This window comes from Leucopleurus acutus, assembly GCF_964270905.1.
Source record: "Leucopleurus acutus genome assembly, chromosome: 21".
Taxonomy (NCBI): Eukaryota; Metazoa; Chordata; class Mammalia; order Artiodactyla; family Delphinidae; genus Leucopleurus; species Leucopleurus acutus.
Window position 1 is genome coordinate 12,048,224 of NC_139163.1, and position 16,586 is coordinate 12,064,809.

At 47.8% G+C, this 16,586-nt stretch overlaps 1 protein-coding gene across 1 annotated transcript; it reads right to left on the reverse strand.

The window, feature by feature from the left end:
• Window positions 1-719: 719 nt before the first annotated feature.
• Window positions 720-1,424, reverse strand: LOC309977552 (putative claudin-24; the record flags this gene model as incomplete). The annotated part of the gene is made up of 1 exon (XM_082863684.1): window positions 720-1,424. The coding sequence occupies exon 1, from the start codon at window positions 1,380-1,382 to the stop codon at window positions 720-722; it is 663 nt and encodes a 220-aa protein (XP_082719810.1). The 5' UTR covers window positions 1,383-1,424.
• Window positions 1,425-16,586: the final 15,162 nt, after the last annotated feature.

A 16,586-nucleotide genomic window follows, 5' to 3' on the forward strand; every position in this document is an offset into this window, starting at 1 on the left:
CAAAGGAAAATTTTTATTAGGGCAGATGAGCTGGATATTAAGCAAAATATTTTTGGGATTGTTTATCTTTTTAAAGTACGAAGCTTTTGAGGGAAGAGACAAGAAGAGATTGGCCAGTATTTTAAATCTGAGAGTATCACAATGTACTGAAACCCTTCAGCCTCATAAAGTCCTGCCGCACAGGCTTCCTAGCAATTTCCTGAACACAAACCACCTCTGTTCAAGAAAGACCAAATCATGGTTGTGGAAATAGCACTTTGGATAGGCTGAGCATGTGGTTTTGCTAGTGCAGAATGCTTAAAGGATTTCAGATTGTTAGGTTTTTTTCTTTAGGAAACAGGAACTAATTATCAATTTCAGCTACCGACAAAACCAAAAAAACATTTCTAATATCAAATGAACACAGTAAAGCTAATTAGTGCTCTCTTGGACAACCACCACCAAAGTTTGATCTCAATACCCAGATGAATGAAAGTTTGTTTTGTTCATTCCTATGTAATGCTTACCACAATCATTTTCCTTTAGATATAAGATTTGCCTCTTTCTTACTTCTCCAGGTTTTGGGGGGATGGGGTATCTAGGATAGAAAAGTCATGATTTAATGTATTTAATGAGAAAATGTGACCATCACAAACATAGTTACATAACAAAGAACCCTTTATCATGTAGACCGTCACAGTTGATATAGGGAGATACACCTCTCTGGTCTCATCAAAGTCTTACACTGAAGGATTGACAGTTCCATTCTCCAGGTATGAACACTGAGTTTGCATTTCTGCCACTGCATAGTGGCCGGAAGCCAGGGGAATCTGGGTCCCGCAGGCGGCCCAGTTTAGCAGACACCCTCCGAGCAGCAGAGAAAATCCAGCAAACCAGCCGATAAAGAGGGCCTCCCCAAACTCCCACCTGGGCACAATCTCGGGGATGGTCTCATCCCAGAACTCCTGGACTGTCCTGTGGGCGACCCAAGAGACAGGAACAAGGGCTGTGACACCTGCTGTCCAGAACAGAATTCCTCCCAGGATTAACAGCTGCTTCTTGACATCCTGCTGTCTCTCTCCAATTCTCAAGCAGTCCAGGCCAAACCCCGAGACCAGCAGGCCCAGGAATCCCAGGCCATTTGAGAGGAACATTAAAATCCTGGAGATCCTGAGCTCAGCGGGCAAAGCCAGGAAAGAATCAAAGTCCTTGCATTGCATCCCCACTTCCTCTTGGGTGACGCAGGTCTGCCAGAGTCCCACGGTCCAGTTTTCCATTTCATTTAAGTCCAGGTTGAGGTTTTTCCAATGTGGCAAAAAAGTTGTAATAATGGATAAAACCCATCCCAGCAGAGATAGCAAAATTCCAACGAATTGCATTGCTACTCTAAAGACTAAAGCCATCGCAACAAATCTTAGGACCCTTGCCACCTCTATAGGAGCTGCTGTCTTGTGGTGGACAGTAGTGTGACAATCTTGGTTCGATGCTGCCTGGGGAATATAAGTTTTGGTCGTTAACTCTGGGCACTCTGAAATGCGTTTTTGTTCTTCTTGAATATAATGTTTCATGTAAAGGACGAAGGACTCTGTTAAAACTATGAGTTGGGCTTTCTGATAAGGATTTGATCTGTTACCTTCCAATTTGCTTGGTAAAATTATATCCCCAATGCTTGATGATTATATAAGTCTAAGGATGAACAAAGAGCGCTCTATGACCCCTCACCCTAAAATACAACAGAAATCTTTGTGCTTCAATATGGATTAATTAGATTTTAAGTGGTGATAAAAGGCCAGCTCTTTCTACAACAGGACCTCATTGTAATAGCTGAATCTGAGATGTCAGAGATGCAAAACAAGACCTTGTAAAGAAAGGTAGACTGTTTCCCTATAATCTTTATCATTCTCAGGCTTCCTTAACCTACACAAGAACCTGGCCCAGGTTCTTGACTGTCACAGGGACTCAGTTGGGACTTGGCAGAAGACTTTCCCTTAGATTCCTTTGCGAAGTAGAGGCTGGTTCACTGGGTGAAGTAAAATGACGAGGCTGAGGCTGTGCCCATAGGTACTGAGGGGAGAGGGGGTATCTCAGGAAGCTCTGGATTTCATTCTGAGATTTTCTCCATCCTTGTTAAGGACTTGGGGTAAAACGTAATTTCTTAGTGTCCAGGAGGTGTTGTTTTTTGTTTTTGTTTTTGTTTGTTTTTGCCTAGCGCTGAGCTGTCTTCACTGTCATTTAAGCCACAAAGACAAAGCAGCACCAGGCATGACAACTCCTGCCAATTCCAAGACAAAATAGCCACCATGGGGCTGACCTTCGAGGCGTCATCTTGTTTGTGTGTGATTTTTTTAATAAATTTATTTATTTAATTTATTTATTTTTGGCTACATTGGGTCTTCGTTGCTGTGCAGGGCTTTCTCTAGTTGCGGCGAGCGGAGGCTACTCTTCGCTGCGGTGTGCAGACTTCTCACTGCAGTGGCTTCCCTTGCTGCGGAGCACGGGCTCTAGGTGCGCGGGCTTCAGTAGTGGTGGCTCACAGGCTCAGCAGTTGTGGCTCACGGACTCTAGAGCACAGGCTCAGCAGTTGTGGTGCATGGGCTTAGTTGCTCTGCGGCATGTGGGATCTTCCCAGACCAGGGCTTGAACCCGTGTCCCCTGCATTGGCAGGCGGATTCTTAACCACTGCGCCACCAGGGGAGTCCTTTGTTTGTGTTTTTGATTGAAGCCACACCTGAGTGCATGCTTCTGCCGAACAGGACCCTCTCTGCAGGGCCTCACAGGCCAGGAGGAGAGACCACGCCCCCCATTCCCAGGGCTGCCCCTGCCCCGAGGGCCACCACGCTCCTGTCCCCACAGCCAGAGGCAGGACCTGATGCGCCTGCCTGGAGCGGGAAGGACATGCAGCTTCCTAAAGTGGAGCCACTGCCCTGGATGATTCTAATCTGTGAGCCAGCTGCCCATCACATTTCTAGTCCAGGATTGGAGAAGGTCCTTTACAATGTCTCTCAACAGGGGATCAGAGAGACAGCACCCCAATCCCGACACACCAAAGTGAGCACAGGAGTCGGGTTAGATGTCCCTTCTTCAGCATTCTCCAGCATCATACATGAAACACGAAGATGAATTCTTCCTCAGCTTTGACAAATGTTCAGAATCCCTTCGGATTGATGGCTGTCCTCAGTGCACTGGAGTAAGCTGCTCCGGTTTGCACAAAGGCACAAAGGTCCAGAAAGGGCGAGAGATTTGCCTGGGGCCTCGTCCCAGGAGGCGGGATATGGGTGACCTCGAACTTCCCTTCCGGGGGGCAGTCAAGTTAACGAAGCCCTCAAGAGCAATCTTTAACAATTATGGAGAGACACTTCTTCATATCACATTGAAGCTGAACAAAAGATGGAATGGGACAGGCTGCTCTGTGAGGCAGGGCGCTCTCCACCTCCGAGGTGTTAACAAGGTGATTCTCACCTGGGCTACAGGGAGGAAATTCCTCTGCGGTGGGGAATGGACCTGGATAACCTCCAGCTCATTTATTCTTGCAGCATGTAAAACAAACAAATAAACAAATAGGGGCTTCCCTGGTGGTGCAGTGATTGAGAATCCTCTTGCCAATGCAGGGGACACGGGTTCGAGCCCTGGTCTGGGAGGATCCCACGTGCCATGGAGCAACTGGGCCCGTGAGCCACAACTACTGAGCCTGCGCGTCTGGAGCCTGTGCTCTGCAACAAGAGAGGCCGCGACATTGAGAGGCCCGCGCACCGCGATGAAGAGTGGCCCCCGCTCGCTGCAACTAGAGAAAACCCTCGCACAAAAATGAAGACCCAACACAGCCAAAAATAAATAATTAATTAATTTAAAAAAAAAAACAAATAAATAAAATATTTGAGGACCTCCTCTGGGCCAGGCAGTAAGTGCTGAAGACACTACCAAGACCAGTCTGGATACAGGCGCTGCCCCTGCCTCTGGGGGCTCATATTCCAGTGGGAGAGGCCATCGGGAAATAAGTAAATCCGATCATTCAAAGAAATAAAAAGAGTGGAGTGTGAGGATTGCAGGCAGAGGAAACCCTAGTGCAGCCGCCCTGAGACTGAAAGCACAAAGACCACCCTCCCCTGACCTGGGGCTCCCGTCTCCACGTCTCAGTTCGTGGATTAGCCGCTTAGACCCCGGTGTTTCCAGAGGGGGATGGGAGTGAAATTCAGCCAGGAAACAAATACTACCAGCACGTCGTTCAGCGCGTGGAGGTCTGCGTTCTCTCTGTCTCAGGAACGTTATGCTTAAAAAAACAGAAAACAAAGACAAACAAAAAAAACCCCACACAGCTCATAAACAGAACGTGAGAGGTCAGCGGAGTATGTACATTCTTAACAAAGAGAAGGTGAGAGTTACCAACCAGCCCAGTGTGCCCAAAGCCACGCATCGTGGGAAACCTCTCCGTCCAGGGCAAGGGTTGATAAACGTCCGCAAATGAACCATCCCACAGTGTAGTTGCTCAGACCAACGAGCGTGTACGTGGAGTTTGCTCAGGAATCTGCAGTCAGTGGGGCAAGTGTGTCTCTGCCCCTTGCAGTGTCAGCTGAGGCTGAGTCTCCTTTTAGGACCCAGACTCCGAGGTCACAGAGCATCACTTCACAGACGAGGCAGATCAGGGAGAGGGAAAATAACACCAAGGTTCTGGAAGAGCTTGTGAGACGGAAGTACTTTTGTGGCCATTTCTGGAAGACAGATCTATCAGGAAAAGTAAACCAGATGGACCTGTTAACGAACCGTTGAGCAAATCTAGATTCCAGGAGATGCATGGCAAGCACTGTATAGAAAAGCCAGCCCTTCCTTCTCTCCTTGGCTTTTTGCTTTCATGCTCAAGATTAAGTTTGTGGTCACAACCAAACTACCTGGGCTGTGGAGACCTTGACACATTTTACACAAACTCTTGCCTCTGCCACCCTGTGCCAGTTCGCACGCCGTCGTCCTGCCCTTTCTGCTGGTCCAGGGCTGACAGAAGGAGGGCCCAGGCTGGCTCACTGATTCAGCCTCACCTGTCTGCATCTCTGACCGCATGAGAGCCAGGGGTGCAAAGATCTGTCCTCAAGTGAGCCTGGCCCGATAAAAGGAGACTGTGTAAGATATTCTCTTGGACGTGGCACTAAAGGAGAGTGGCTATTGCGGGAGAGGAGAGCAGATTTTGTTTTTAATATCAGAGCACAGTTGGTTAACAATGCTCTGTTAATTTCAGGTGTACAGCAAAGTGATTCAGTTAAACATATACATACATGCACTCTTTTTCAAATTCTTTTCCCATTTAGGTTATTACAGAGTACTGAGCAGAGTTCCCTGTGCTATACAGTAGGTCAAAGTTGTCTTGAAAGGAAGGGTCGCTCCTGGAAGCTGGTGGGGGGAAAACTGAACAGCTGTTAGCCGGGGAGAGCGAGGGAGCCTCCAGGAACGAGGCTGCGTTGCAGGGCACGGCTACGTAATGCCAGATCATCTGGATTTTAGGACATAGATCATCAAGAGCCTCTGAAGGATTATAAGCAGGGATTTGACAGGGTCGTTTTTGCATCTTGGAAACCTGACTGGTGGCTCCAGTGATGAGCTCCTTTGTATCATCTAAGATACAGAAGCCACACGGATGAGGCCACCCGAAGCCAGACAGTAGCCTGGCTGCTGCTGGAAGTGCTGGTGGCCCCTGGGCAGGGCCTCCTCGGTGCTGTGTCTTCAGTCTGGTGTGGGCGGCCCTGCTGCTTGGGAAGGGGCACAGGAAGAGGGGCTGAAGGAGGCAATGGGGCGGGGGAACTAGATGTCCTCTGAGAGCATGAGTCTAAAGTCAGTGGAGAGACACGAATCCCATGCTGTCAAAGTCACCCTTAAAAAATTCCCTGGAGATCCGAGCACACCTCCCAGCGTCCAGCACGCCGGCCTCTCCAGCGATGGGCCAGGTCCCCCCACCCGGTCCTGGGTTAAGCGCAAGATGAAGCAGTTGGCTTGGTCTGGGATCTTCTGGGATAAACACCCACTGAACCTTAAGACACTTAGAATCAGCACTGCTGTGAGAGACGAGGGCCCTGGGGACAGCTAATCAGAGAAAGAGCAAACGTCCCGACCTCCCCAAGGAGCGTGAACCTAACAAGGTTGGATCGACCTTTCTCCTGACAAGGGCTTCAGGCAAGGGGGTTCCTCCCACCACACACAGGTTTTTTGATTAAAAGGAAACCTATAGTTACTTTGTGTTTCTTAGTATTCCTTGTCCTGCTAAATAGTAATCCTCACAACCAACACCGTGAGCTCACTAATCGGAACAAAACACCCGGTAGCCTTCGCAACCCCCAGAGCACGCCTTGTATCTACTAGGTTCTCAACAACCATGTGTCTAAAAGATGGACGAGGTGCCTCCTTGTAGCTGATAGGGAACGTTTGTCTGCAACGCCAGCACTGGAAACGCCGCTCCCCTGGCCAGTCACCTGTCCTCATGGCGACAGGCCATGCTGGCGCCTGAGCAGAACCAAGGGACTCTCAAAGATGTGAACTCGATCAACCACCTATAGTGGGATGGGAAATGTTGCCATAACATCATGAGTTGGCCATTCCCAGAGGATATCGGGATGGACATAGTCTAGGTGTCGGGAAAAGATGAGAAGGCTGGAGGCGAACCAAGATGATCACAGGGTGCTAGAGAGGGATGCTAGTTCTTTTCCTCATTTTCATTATATTTTCTAAATTTTCTACAAACCAGGTAGGATTCTCATAAGAAGAAAAAAATGATAAAAGAAAAACAGGTAACCTGCTGAACTAAGTTTTTAATGTTTCGTCAGATCATAATGAATAGGCAGCAATGATCAAGTGCCTTCCACTTACCAGGCACTGTTCTGAGGACTTCCACATATGTTATCTCAATTAATCCTCACAGTCACCCAGTAGGGCAAGACCCTGTCAGCAGCGCCGTTTCACAGGTGGCAGAACTAAAGCACAGGGAGGCAAGTGACCTGCCCAGGATCTCAAAGTCCTTTTTAGTGCTTTGGATGAAGGTGCCTCAATTCTCTCCCAAGAGCACAGAGATCCTAGGCCACTGGGTCCCCTGCGTCTACACTTAGCAGTGTTGTTCCAAGAAGAGCTTCTGTCTAAGTCAGAACAACCTCAGGGGATTATTCCAGCTTGACTTGTGGGTTCCACCCCCAGTGGTGTGCTCGTAAATGTTTATCAGCTCTTCTCAGGTGGTGGAGCCCTGGTTTATAGACATTGCCAATTGCCAGTATGTAAATACTCTCGTCAGGCTACCAATGTGAATCACTGAATGTGGAGTTAGGAAGAGACGTACCATAACCCACCATTATACAGACGTACCATAATACACCATTATACAATGTATACAAATACTGTATACATTATACAGTATTCTTACCATAGAGATACATTGATGTAAATTACCTCAAGAGCATAGATAATAATAAGGAATAAGATAATCAGGAAGTGATGTTTTGAGTACTAATACTTTGTTTTTAATATAACTTTATTCTAAGTTTATATCGTATAATTCAATTTTAATGATAGCTATATTTAACAACCAACTCCCCAAATTCCTGAAAAATTAACCCTCAGCTCTGGTGAGTCAGCTTGAGACAGCTCCAGCTCATCACTGAGACCAGCCCAGACTTTGCAAATCAGGGTCTCTCAAAGGAGCTGGGGGGAAGGATTCTAGAGGTTAACAAGCTCCTGCAGGAATTCACAAACAGGCTGAGGATTACCACGGGGGAGCCAGACCCCTTGACGTTGCTGCCAGCTCAAGTCTGAGACCCATCAGAAGCCTGGGCTGACCCCACGCCCACCGCTGAAGCTCACCCTCAGGGCTGCGGAGAAGGCGGAAGCGCGGCTGGTCTGGTCTGGGATTCGCCAGCCCTTTCTATTCATTGCATCTACCTCTTGACTTTTGCTGTTTTACTCAAAGTGACTTCTCTCAGCTATAGATGTGGTCCCTTATGCCCTTCTGTTCCCTGAAACACCACCAGCTCTGTGACTCTGAGGCCTCTAGACATTGGTGGTTAAAATTTTAAAAAATAATGTTTTAAAATTCAGAACACTTATCAGTTACTGGGATTGATTTGATTTATAATTGCCAGGCAGTGTATTGAATGGCCCTTGAAACTTTCATCAAAGGGTTTTGGGGAGAAAGAAAAAGAAAGCTCCCATCCTTGCCCACTGGAGTTAAAAAAAAAAAAAAACCACTTTGGTGGACATCACAAGACTGTAAGGAAACATCTATCAACAAGTATAAACGAATATGCTCTGTGATTATAGCGTGCATGCCCGAGTCTTCACACTTACAGCCAGTGGCTTCCTGCGTCAGACAATCTTGGGGGTGGGGGGGTCAGCACCAGAAAATTATTCCCACTGGCCTGACACGTTTTGCTCAGGACATTCTGGGGGTTAACGAACTGAGAGCAGGTGGCAGGAGGGGTTCAGTCCAGCAGAGCAGCTAGGGGGTGTATCCGGGAGGATTACGTGGACCCTTCCCTGGGGGCTGCCCTCCAGGTCCCAATGCAGAGGGGGGTGTCCGAATGTCCACACCAGGATGCATCGCCCACACGTAAGCACTGGTGTGTGAGGGGCTGCCGGTGCCCTCAGTCAGTTTCAGGTGATGGCATTTAAAAGAAGAAGTAGGGAAACCTTGGAGGAACCAGTGGATTCCCAGCACCAGGTCTGAAAGCCCTTTTCATCGCTGGGTGTGTGTGGGTGGAGTGTTTCTGAGAGCCTAGTTATCTGATGTTTCTGTCCTCTTAGGGCCCAGCTGAGATTTTATTCCAAGCCTGAAAAGGACTAATATTTAAAAGATATTGTAAGATCTGAGCTCTGAAGAATGAAGGGGACACCGTGTCATGCAGTGACCGATGGGACTGACGGACACTTTAATATTAAAGTATAATATTATATACTTTATAAAGTTTACTATTAAAGTAGAATATTAATAACGTGTTTTTATGAGCACTTACTGCTTGCTGGACGTTAGGAGAAGGGCTTTATCTGTATTATCTTGCTTATCCTCGCAAGAACCCTGTGATTAGGCGCCATTGTTACCTCCATTTAATAGATAAGCAATGTGGGGTTTAAACAAGCCAACTAGCTTGCTCTATGTAGAGGAAGATTTCAGCCCAGTGGGGGTTGAAATCTTGAGCTGAGCTTCAGCGGTGGGCGTGGGGTCAGCCCAGGATTCTGATGGGTCTCAGACGTGAGCCGGCAGCAATGTAAAGGGGTCTGGTTCCCCCGTTGGTACTCCTCAGCGTGTTTGTAATCAAACACTGAAGTCCGGGTCATAATCATCTTATGCTGTGAAGAGCGACCTTTGGCCGTTGTCACGATCGACTCTCCGTTTTGTCTAGAAGTGTTACCTGCTCACCTCGGCCCCCACTTAGCACAGTGTCGCCCCCTTGGACCAGAGTCGGGCGCTGAGTGCATCCGACAGCAGGGGAGCTGAACCACGGAAGCTGGGGCTGGCTTCGTGGCTGTAAAGTTAGAAACTATATCAGCAAAGGGCCTTTACAGAGAGGAATGTGGGAACTGTCCTAGCCAGGGACTCTGTCCCCACCCACCTTGCAAATAGAAATGAAAAGCCCTCTATCTCAGGATTAACTAGGTTCTTCCTTTGTAAATCCTTCCTAAGTATTAATCTAGGCTCAAAACGCTAGTGGCTAAGTTGATTTCCATTTAACAGATGGGCAAAGCAGTGCAAATCAGCGACAGCTTTGGCAACTCCTCTTGAGCAGGTGAGTGTCAAGAGAGTCCTGGAGTCCGGGGTCAGCCCACACCTCAGACACCGCAGCAGCTTCATTTTATAGGAAGTGAGGCCTGAAGAAACAACACACCTGGTTAGGACCAGCATCAAGACGAAGACCTGGCCTCTAGACTCGGACTCCGGGGATCTTTCTGAAACCCTCCCACACTGCCAGGCTCCGGCAGAAGCCACAGCCCTCACGGGGGCCCTGGCCATCAGGGTATTTGCCCTTTCTCCGGGAGAGAGACCGAATCCCATGCAAACAATAACCGTGCACCTGCCACGCACTGGAAAGTACTAGGAGCTGGGGGAGGGCCAGAAGCCAGGAGGGTGGCACGCCTTCAGGTCGGGGGGACCGGGCAAAGGCAGGGCCATGCGTGGTGCCCAGGCTGGGACCACAGTAGTCCCTCTTCCCAGATCCCGGCTGGAGGGAGGATGAGGTGGGCAGTGGGGTGACAGGAAGTAACACTGGACAGATAGGCTGGGGTCGCAATCATTCAGCTAGTCCACGAATGTTTATTGAGCAGCTACTACGTGTGAGGCCCTGTGGCAGGCCTTGGGGTTAAGAAGGTGATGAAGAAATGCACAGACCTCGTTGGCCATCCGTCAGGTATGGAGACAGACAATACAAGAGTGGAAGGGAGAAACCAAATGATGGACAAGCTGGTGAGATTCACGATGGGTGGTCTCCGTCTCTCTGAGAAAGTAACACGTGAGCCAGGAACTAACCAGTGGGAAAGTCAACCGAACGAAGGCCTGGGTGAACCTTTCCAGGCCGAGGGAACTAGAGCGTGAAGCCTCATGGGAACGCGCTTGGCGTGGTGGCGGAACCAAGCAAAGGGCACGGTGGCAGGAGACCTGTGGGCAAGGTGAGGCGGGGCCAGGGCGGGGGCGGGGCCCCGCACAGGCCCGAGGGCGGAAGGAGAGGTTGAGGCGGGGGCTCCCGCGCTGGAGGCGAGCGGCTCGGCCTGGGGCGGGACTGGCGGGGATGCAGGCATTCAGGTGCATCCCCTGGGGAGGGCGCGGGCAGGACCTGCTGATGACTGGCCTGTGGCGTGGGGAGGAGTCGGCGGTGCCACTGCGGATCGCGGTTCGAGCCTCTGGGTGGCTGGTGACAACGTGTCCTGAAATGGGACAGACCCAAGGAGACGGCGCGGGAGAGGAGAAATGAGTCCTTTGGGGTCTTTTCATATCCGAGATCCTAGGAGTCATACGCATAGCGGTGACGAGTAGGTGGCTGGATAAACGCGTCCGGTGCTCAGAGATCCGAGCTGGAGACCTATATTGGGAGTCACGGGCCTTCAGAAGCAATTTAAAGGTCTGGACCCGACGACCCATCTGAGCAGCCGGCTGTGCCCCAGGGCCTTCAGAGCCGGCCTGGAGCGCTGGACGACGGCCACTCCAACCCAGAGCCACGCAGGCGCTACCAGCCCGGAGGGGCCGAGTCCCGGGAGGAGAGAGGGTCCATGGGTGGGGAGTGCACCTTGGGCCTCCCCATCACAGCGCACCTGCCGCTGCCAGGTACCCGGCTCCCCGAACACAAGGCCCTTTGTTCTCTCAACAGCTTGTTTCACTCAGGTTTCCCCAGAGCAGCGTGCTAAGGGGTCTGAAGGAGATTTCTCTCGTAAATCCCCTTGCAAAGGAAATCCTTGTGTCCCAGTGATATTTTTGGTCTTGACCTCTCTTTCCTAAACTCTTTGTTATCTGTTAACACACCTGTTCCTGCTCAGAAGCTGTAGCAGCCCACTTCCCTGGCTCCAAGGGAGGAGGTGGTAGCAACCCCCGGGCCCTGTGGTGGGCAGTTCCGTAAGACGATGCTATTTCACCGAGGCAATATGAAGGGCTTTTGAAAATCCCCACCTAATACTCATAAAATGGTCTTATTTCAGAATTATTGCATGAGTTTCCTTCCCCAGCCAAGAGAATGAGATTTCTCCATAAATCAAAGATTTATTTAAAGAAAAGGCAAGGGCTTGGGCTCTGGAATCAGAAAGACCTGGATTCAAACCCTTAACTCTGCTACTTACATTTCTGTAATGGAGACAACTTATTTCACTTCTCTGAGCCTCAGTCTCCTGCTCTGTAAAATGGTGTTAATAGTAACAGTTCACCAACATTCACAAGGTGACCGAGACAGCTGGGGATAACTGTGGAAATTGAAAAGCACATAGGAGGCTCTCAATAGATGGGAGTTACTATTTTTATTTTGTATTTTGTCTTTCAAACCCATGTTCAGAGGATGATGGGGAACTGCATGTCTTCTGCAGCTGGGTTGTTATTGTACAGTGGCCAAGACAGGTGCCCTTTTTCAAAGTCCTTCTACACCTGGAGTCTTCTAAAACTGGGCTTTGTGCCACCTGAAAAGGCTTGGCAGGTGGGTTTGGCTTGGCCATCCTGCCGGTGAAACCCTTTCTTTCTCCTCAGATGCGCGTGAATGGTCCTCTCATCAGGTTGCTCCTCTCACACTGCACCGTCCATGGCAGTTTTATGTGACTGTCTCCTTTGCCTTCAGATTAGGAGGATCAGATGCCCCGGTCATCGACTGTGGTTCCTGTGGCCACCAGCCCAGCGGCTCCACCTGTGGCCAAGCCTGGGCGGCTGAATCCAGAGTCAGTGTTTCTTGCCAAGTTTCCCCAGGATCCTGCTTTGGGAGAAGGGCTGTTGATATTATCAGCACAAGATTTCCATCAGCCTTAGCTGGAAGGGAAATCTTATTTCCAAGAGGAGAAGGATTGATTAAAGACATTGTAAATGTGAACTACTTTGCATCTGCCCTGAATTTTTTCATCATCCATCCATCTGTCCACTCATCCATCCACCCATCCATCCATCCACCAACTCGTTCCCTCCTGCACCAGGTGTCTCCCTCCATGTTGCATTCCTATAATAAGCTAAGTTAGTAAAAATGTAATTTTTTCCCATTTGGAAGAGCCCCTTTCTTGGAGTTCATTGACTCCAAGCATTAAAACGCCTGGTCCAGCTTGATTACCTCCTCCTTCCCTGCCCCCTCCAGCCACTATAGATTCTGACGTATCTGTTTGTGTTCATTGCCTTCCTGTCTTCACTAGAATGAGAGCTTCTTGCAGGCCGGAGTCCATCTGTCTTTTCACCTCTGTATCCCCAGAGCCTGTCAGAGGCAAGTCTCTGCGTATATTAGGTGCTCCGTCAATGTTTGTTGAATGAATGAATGAGTCACGCCACCCTAAGGGTTTTAGACTTTAGAAAGGAATTTGGGGGCGGGGGTCGGAGTGGCATGATGAGATTTACCTGCGGATTTCAAACAGAGTGTGAAAAAAAATCCATGATGTTACCCATGCTGCGCCATGTATTCTGGCCCAGAGGAGGAGCCAGGATGGATGCAGAGTGACTCTGGTGCTTTTGAAGCTTATGTGATGAACTTGCCACTCCTATCATCCATTCATTCAGCCGATGTTTACTGAGAACTGATCAGATGAAAGGCATTGCAGTAGGATCTCTGACTCCCGCAAAGATGGGTAGATATGGTCCCGTTGAGTTTGGAGCATGGCCCACACACAACATTTCACATTCAAGATCTTACTTGTTACTTGATTGAATACATCCATAACCGGTGCTGTGAATGCGCTCTGGGCAGTTGGATGTGGTTCCTCCTTAAAAGACAGAATACAATCTTACAGGGAAGACAAGACATCCACTTAATAACTAACATAGGTAAAGATGGGGCGGGCCATTGTCCAGAGACAGATTAAAGGAGGTGCATCGAGGGGAGAGAGGAGGGCCAGCTAAGGAAAAGGAAGAGGTAGGCTGATGTGGGGAGGTGTCGAGGAGAAAGTGGCATTTGATATTGTACATTAACGCATACATGTGGAATCTAGAAAAATGGTACAGGTGAACCGGTTTGCAGGGTAGAAATAGAGACACAGATGCAGAGAACAAACGTATGGACACCAAGGGGGGAAAGCGGGGGGAGGGTGCGGGTGGTGGTGGGATGAATTGGGAGATTGGGATTGACATGTATACACTGATGTGTATAAAACTGATGACTAATAAGGACCTGCTGTATAAAAAAAAATTAAATTTTTTTAAAAAAGAAAGTGGCATTTGAGTTTAGCCCAGGAAGTTGGGCAGGATTTGAATAAAATTCACTTTAAATGGTTTATTCCTTGCCAGTAGAGCCCGATCCCAGGTCGGAGTTCTTTATCTTTCTCCTTGATGTTTCTTTATTAGAGATCCAGCTCAAACCATCAGACACTGTGAATAAACCTTCCTCATGTGAATTTTATCCCACGTGCCCTCAGCGTTCGACTGGACTGCTAAAGCGTCATGACTCCTTCATAATTTGAAAGTTATTTTTATAAAGGTGAAGCTGTCAAGCAGTCCCATGATCCTTATTGTAAGGAAAAGACAAAGATATTTTACTTCACTTGTGACGTTCATGCAACTCTTACTTGAATCTTTGGTAACAATGGAGAAAATCATGGTCCTGGGGAAAAAAATACCAAACACCATGCTTCTTGACAAATTTAAAACCTGTCATGGAAAAACAAAACTGCTTTAGGAAATAAAAGTAGAAGCAAATCTTTAACAACCAAGGACTTAATTTATCGTCAAAGAGATACTAGAAACTATGAGATAGAGTGTTAATATGTCATCAATCAAAAGAATCAGAGAAGAATGGACTTTGAATTATAAGGATAGGTACTATAGCAAATGTTTCTTAAACTTGAGGAATTTACAGGGAAATAATTTTTAAGTCCTCTTAGAATTTGCTCATGAATCCCAGTTTGAGAAAACAATGACTTAAATCAAAGTCTTTTTATGAAAATACCAAATGTAAGTTGCCACTGTAAGTTTTCTCTTTATAATCGCTAATTTTGAAAAACGTTCACTAAGGCAAAAATACAAAATTAAAATTTTGCAGATGTTTAGGCATCTGTGATTCTCAGTTTGAGGAACTTTGTATTTTAGAAAATTACAGTTAAAGTAAACAGGATATCTAGGTGCCTGAGAAAGAGTAGTTGCTGTTGTCTTTACATGATATACTGAAAAAAATTAAATTGTAATTATAAGTGGCTACAACCTATGATAGAAAATAGTAGAATCCAGGGATTCTATTTTTACTTATTAATTTATAATTTATATCCTACCTAACCTACTTCTCTAAAGAATCTGATGTTGGCAAAGACACTCATAAACTCTGCACAGCAACACAGCTGCAAGAATTTTTCGTTTTACTGATTTATCGCTTTTCCACCAGAGGACGTGCAACTTTAAAATTTTGAAGATTACATGAAAAGCTTGGTTTATGCAACCATCTTTAATATCAAATTCATGCAAAGTAAACTCTTTGCTTGAGCAAAGACTAATGTGCATCCTGTCTAAATTATTAGATGAAAAGTTACTGTTAACATATTTATCGTCATTGCAACGAGAAAATGGTCATGGTTGGGAAATAATATTCGCTTTCACCAGTGCATTCTGTGTGCTGTGACCTGCTGTTTTGTCTGATTTCCCTGCTGGTTGGATGTTTGGGAAAGTCCTTAAAGGCAATGGCCATATGCTATCCCTTTCTGGAAGTTTCTTTCTACTCCTGGCGCATTGGGCCCTTCAGAGACTGTCTTGCTGTGGCCACTCAAAACAAGCCTTCGACCACTCAGCCTCCTCTTGCCCAGTGATGCCTACGCCCTCTCTTCTCTGCCAATCCACCCTCGGTATTGTCCTTGTTCTTAGGCCTAGCTTTCAGCACAATTCTCAGCCCTAATTTTTTTTTTTTTTTTTTTTTTGGTTTTTGTATTCCTTGCAGTTGCCTCAGATGAGAATTTCTGTACCCACCCCCAATGCAAGGAACCCCAGCCCTGGTCCCCCAGTGTGTCCAGAACTTTGCAGTGGCTCCTTTATGTCTGTCAAGTAAACAGAACGAAGTGTTGCTAAGGACTCGAGGACCTAAACTGGGTTGTGATACGTGTGCGATATTTTGTGAGGTCTTTGTAGAGCAACATAAAAGAAAAGGAAATCTGCTTCCTCACGACAAAGTTTTGATTGATAGTTTTTGTTTCTTTTTTATTTTCTGGCCTCATTCCATAAAGGGATTCTGAGGTCACTGAAACAAAGACTACAGTCCAAAAGGTGTTTGGAAGAAATGATTCTAATTTTACTAAGGCTGAGAGATAACTAGAGAACCAGCTGCCTACGAGACCCCAGAGCACTCCCCTTGCTGCCACAGCTGTGGGTCAGAGTCCCCTTCATCTCCAGCTTCTGAGATAAAGAGAACTCAAGGGCTCACTTGCCTCGGATGCCTCACAAGTTTCTGGTCCAGCCCTGGATTGCTGCAAACCGTAGGACCTGGTGGCCACTGTAAGTACCAGAGTTAATTACTTCAGCCTTTCATCATCACATACGTTCATTCATTCATTCCACAAATTGAGTCCTGCACCAGGCACTGAAGACGGGTCAAACGCATTTCCAGCTGCCATGGTCCAGTGTGATGAGTGTATAGAGGAGAAAAGGGCAGGATGCTCTGGGAGCTCAGAATGGCAGCTCCTGACCCCGAAAGGGGAAAAGATGACGTTGAAATGATGACCTATCATTTCAATGTGGAGGAAGCACAGAGCAAAGATGGAGGTAGGCCTCCGGGCAGAGGAAACAGCAGGTCTGGGGCTGGAGGCAAGAAGCCCCACGGTGTCCCGATGGCTCTCCAGTCGGGGTCATCTTGGGCTGACCCCGAGAATCTCCACAGGCAAGGCCACGCCCTAGAATGAAGCAACCTCCCATCTAAGGCCACCCAACTAAGTTCTGGGTTCAGTTGTACCTCCATCTGCAGGGACCTCCGGGCTCAGTCACCTGGAACGGCTCCAGTTTGGGTGGAAGGCTGTTGTTT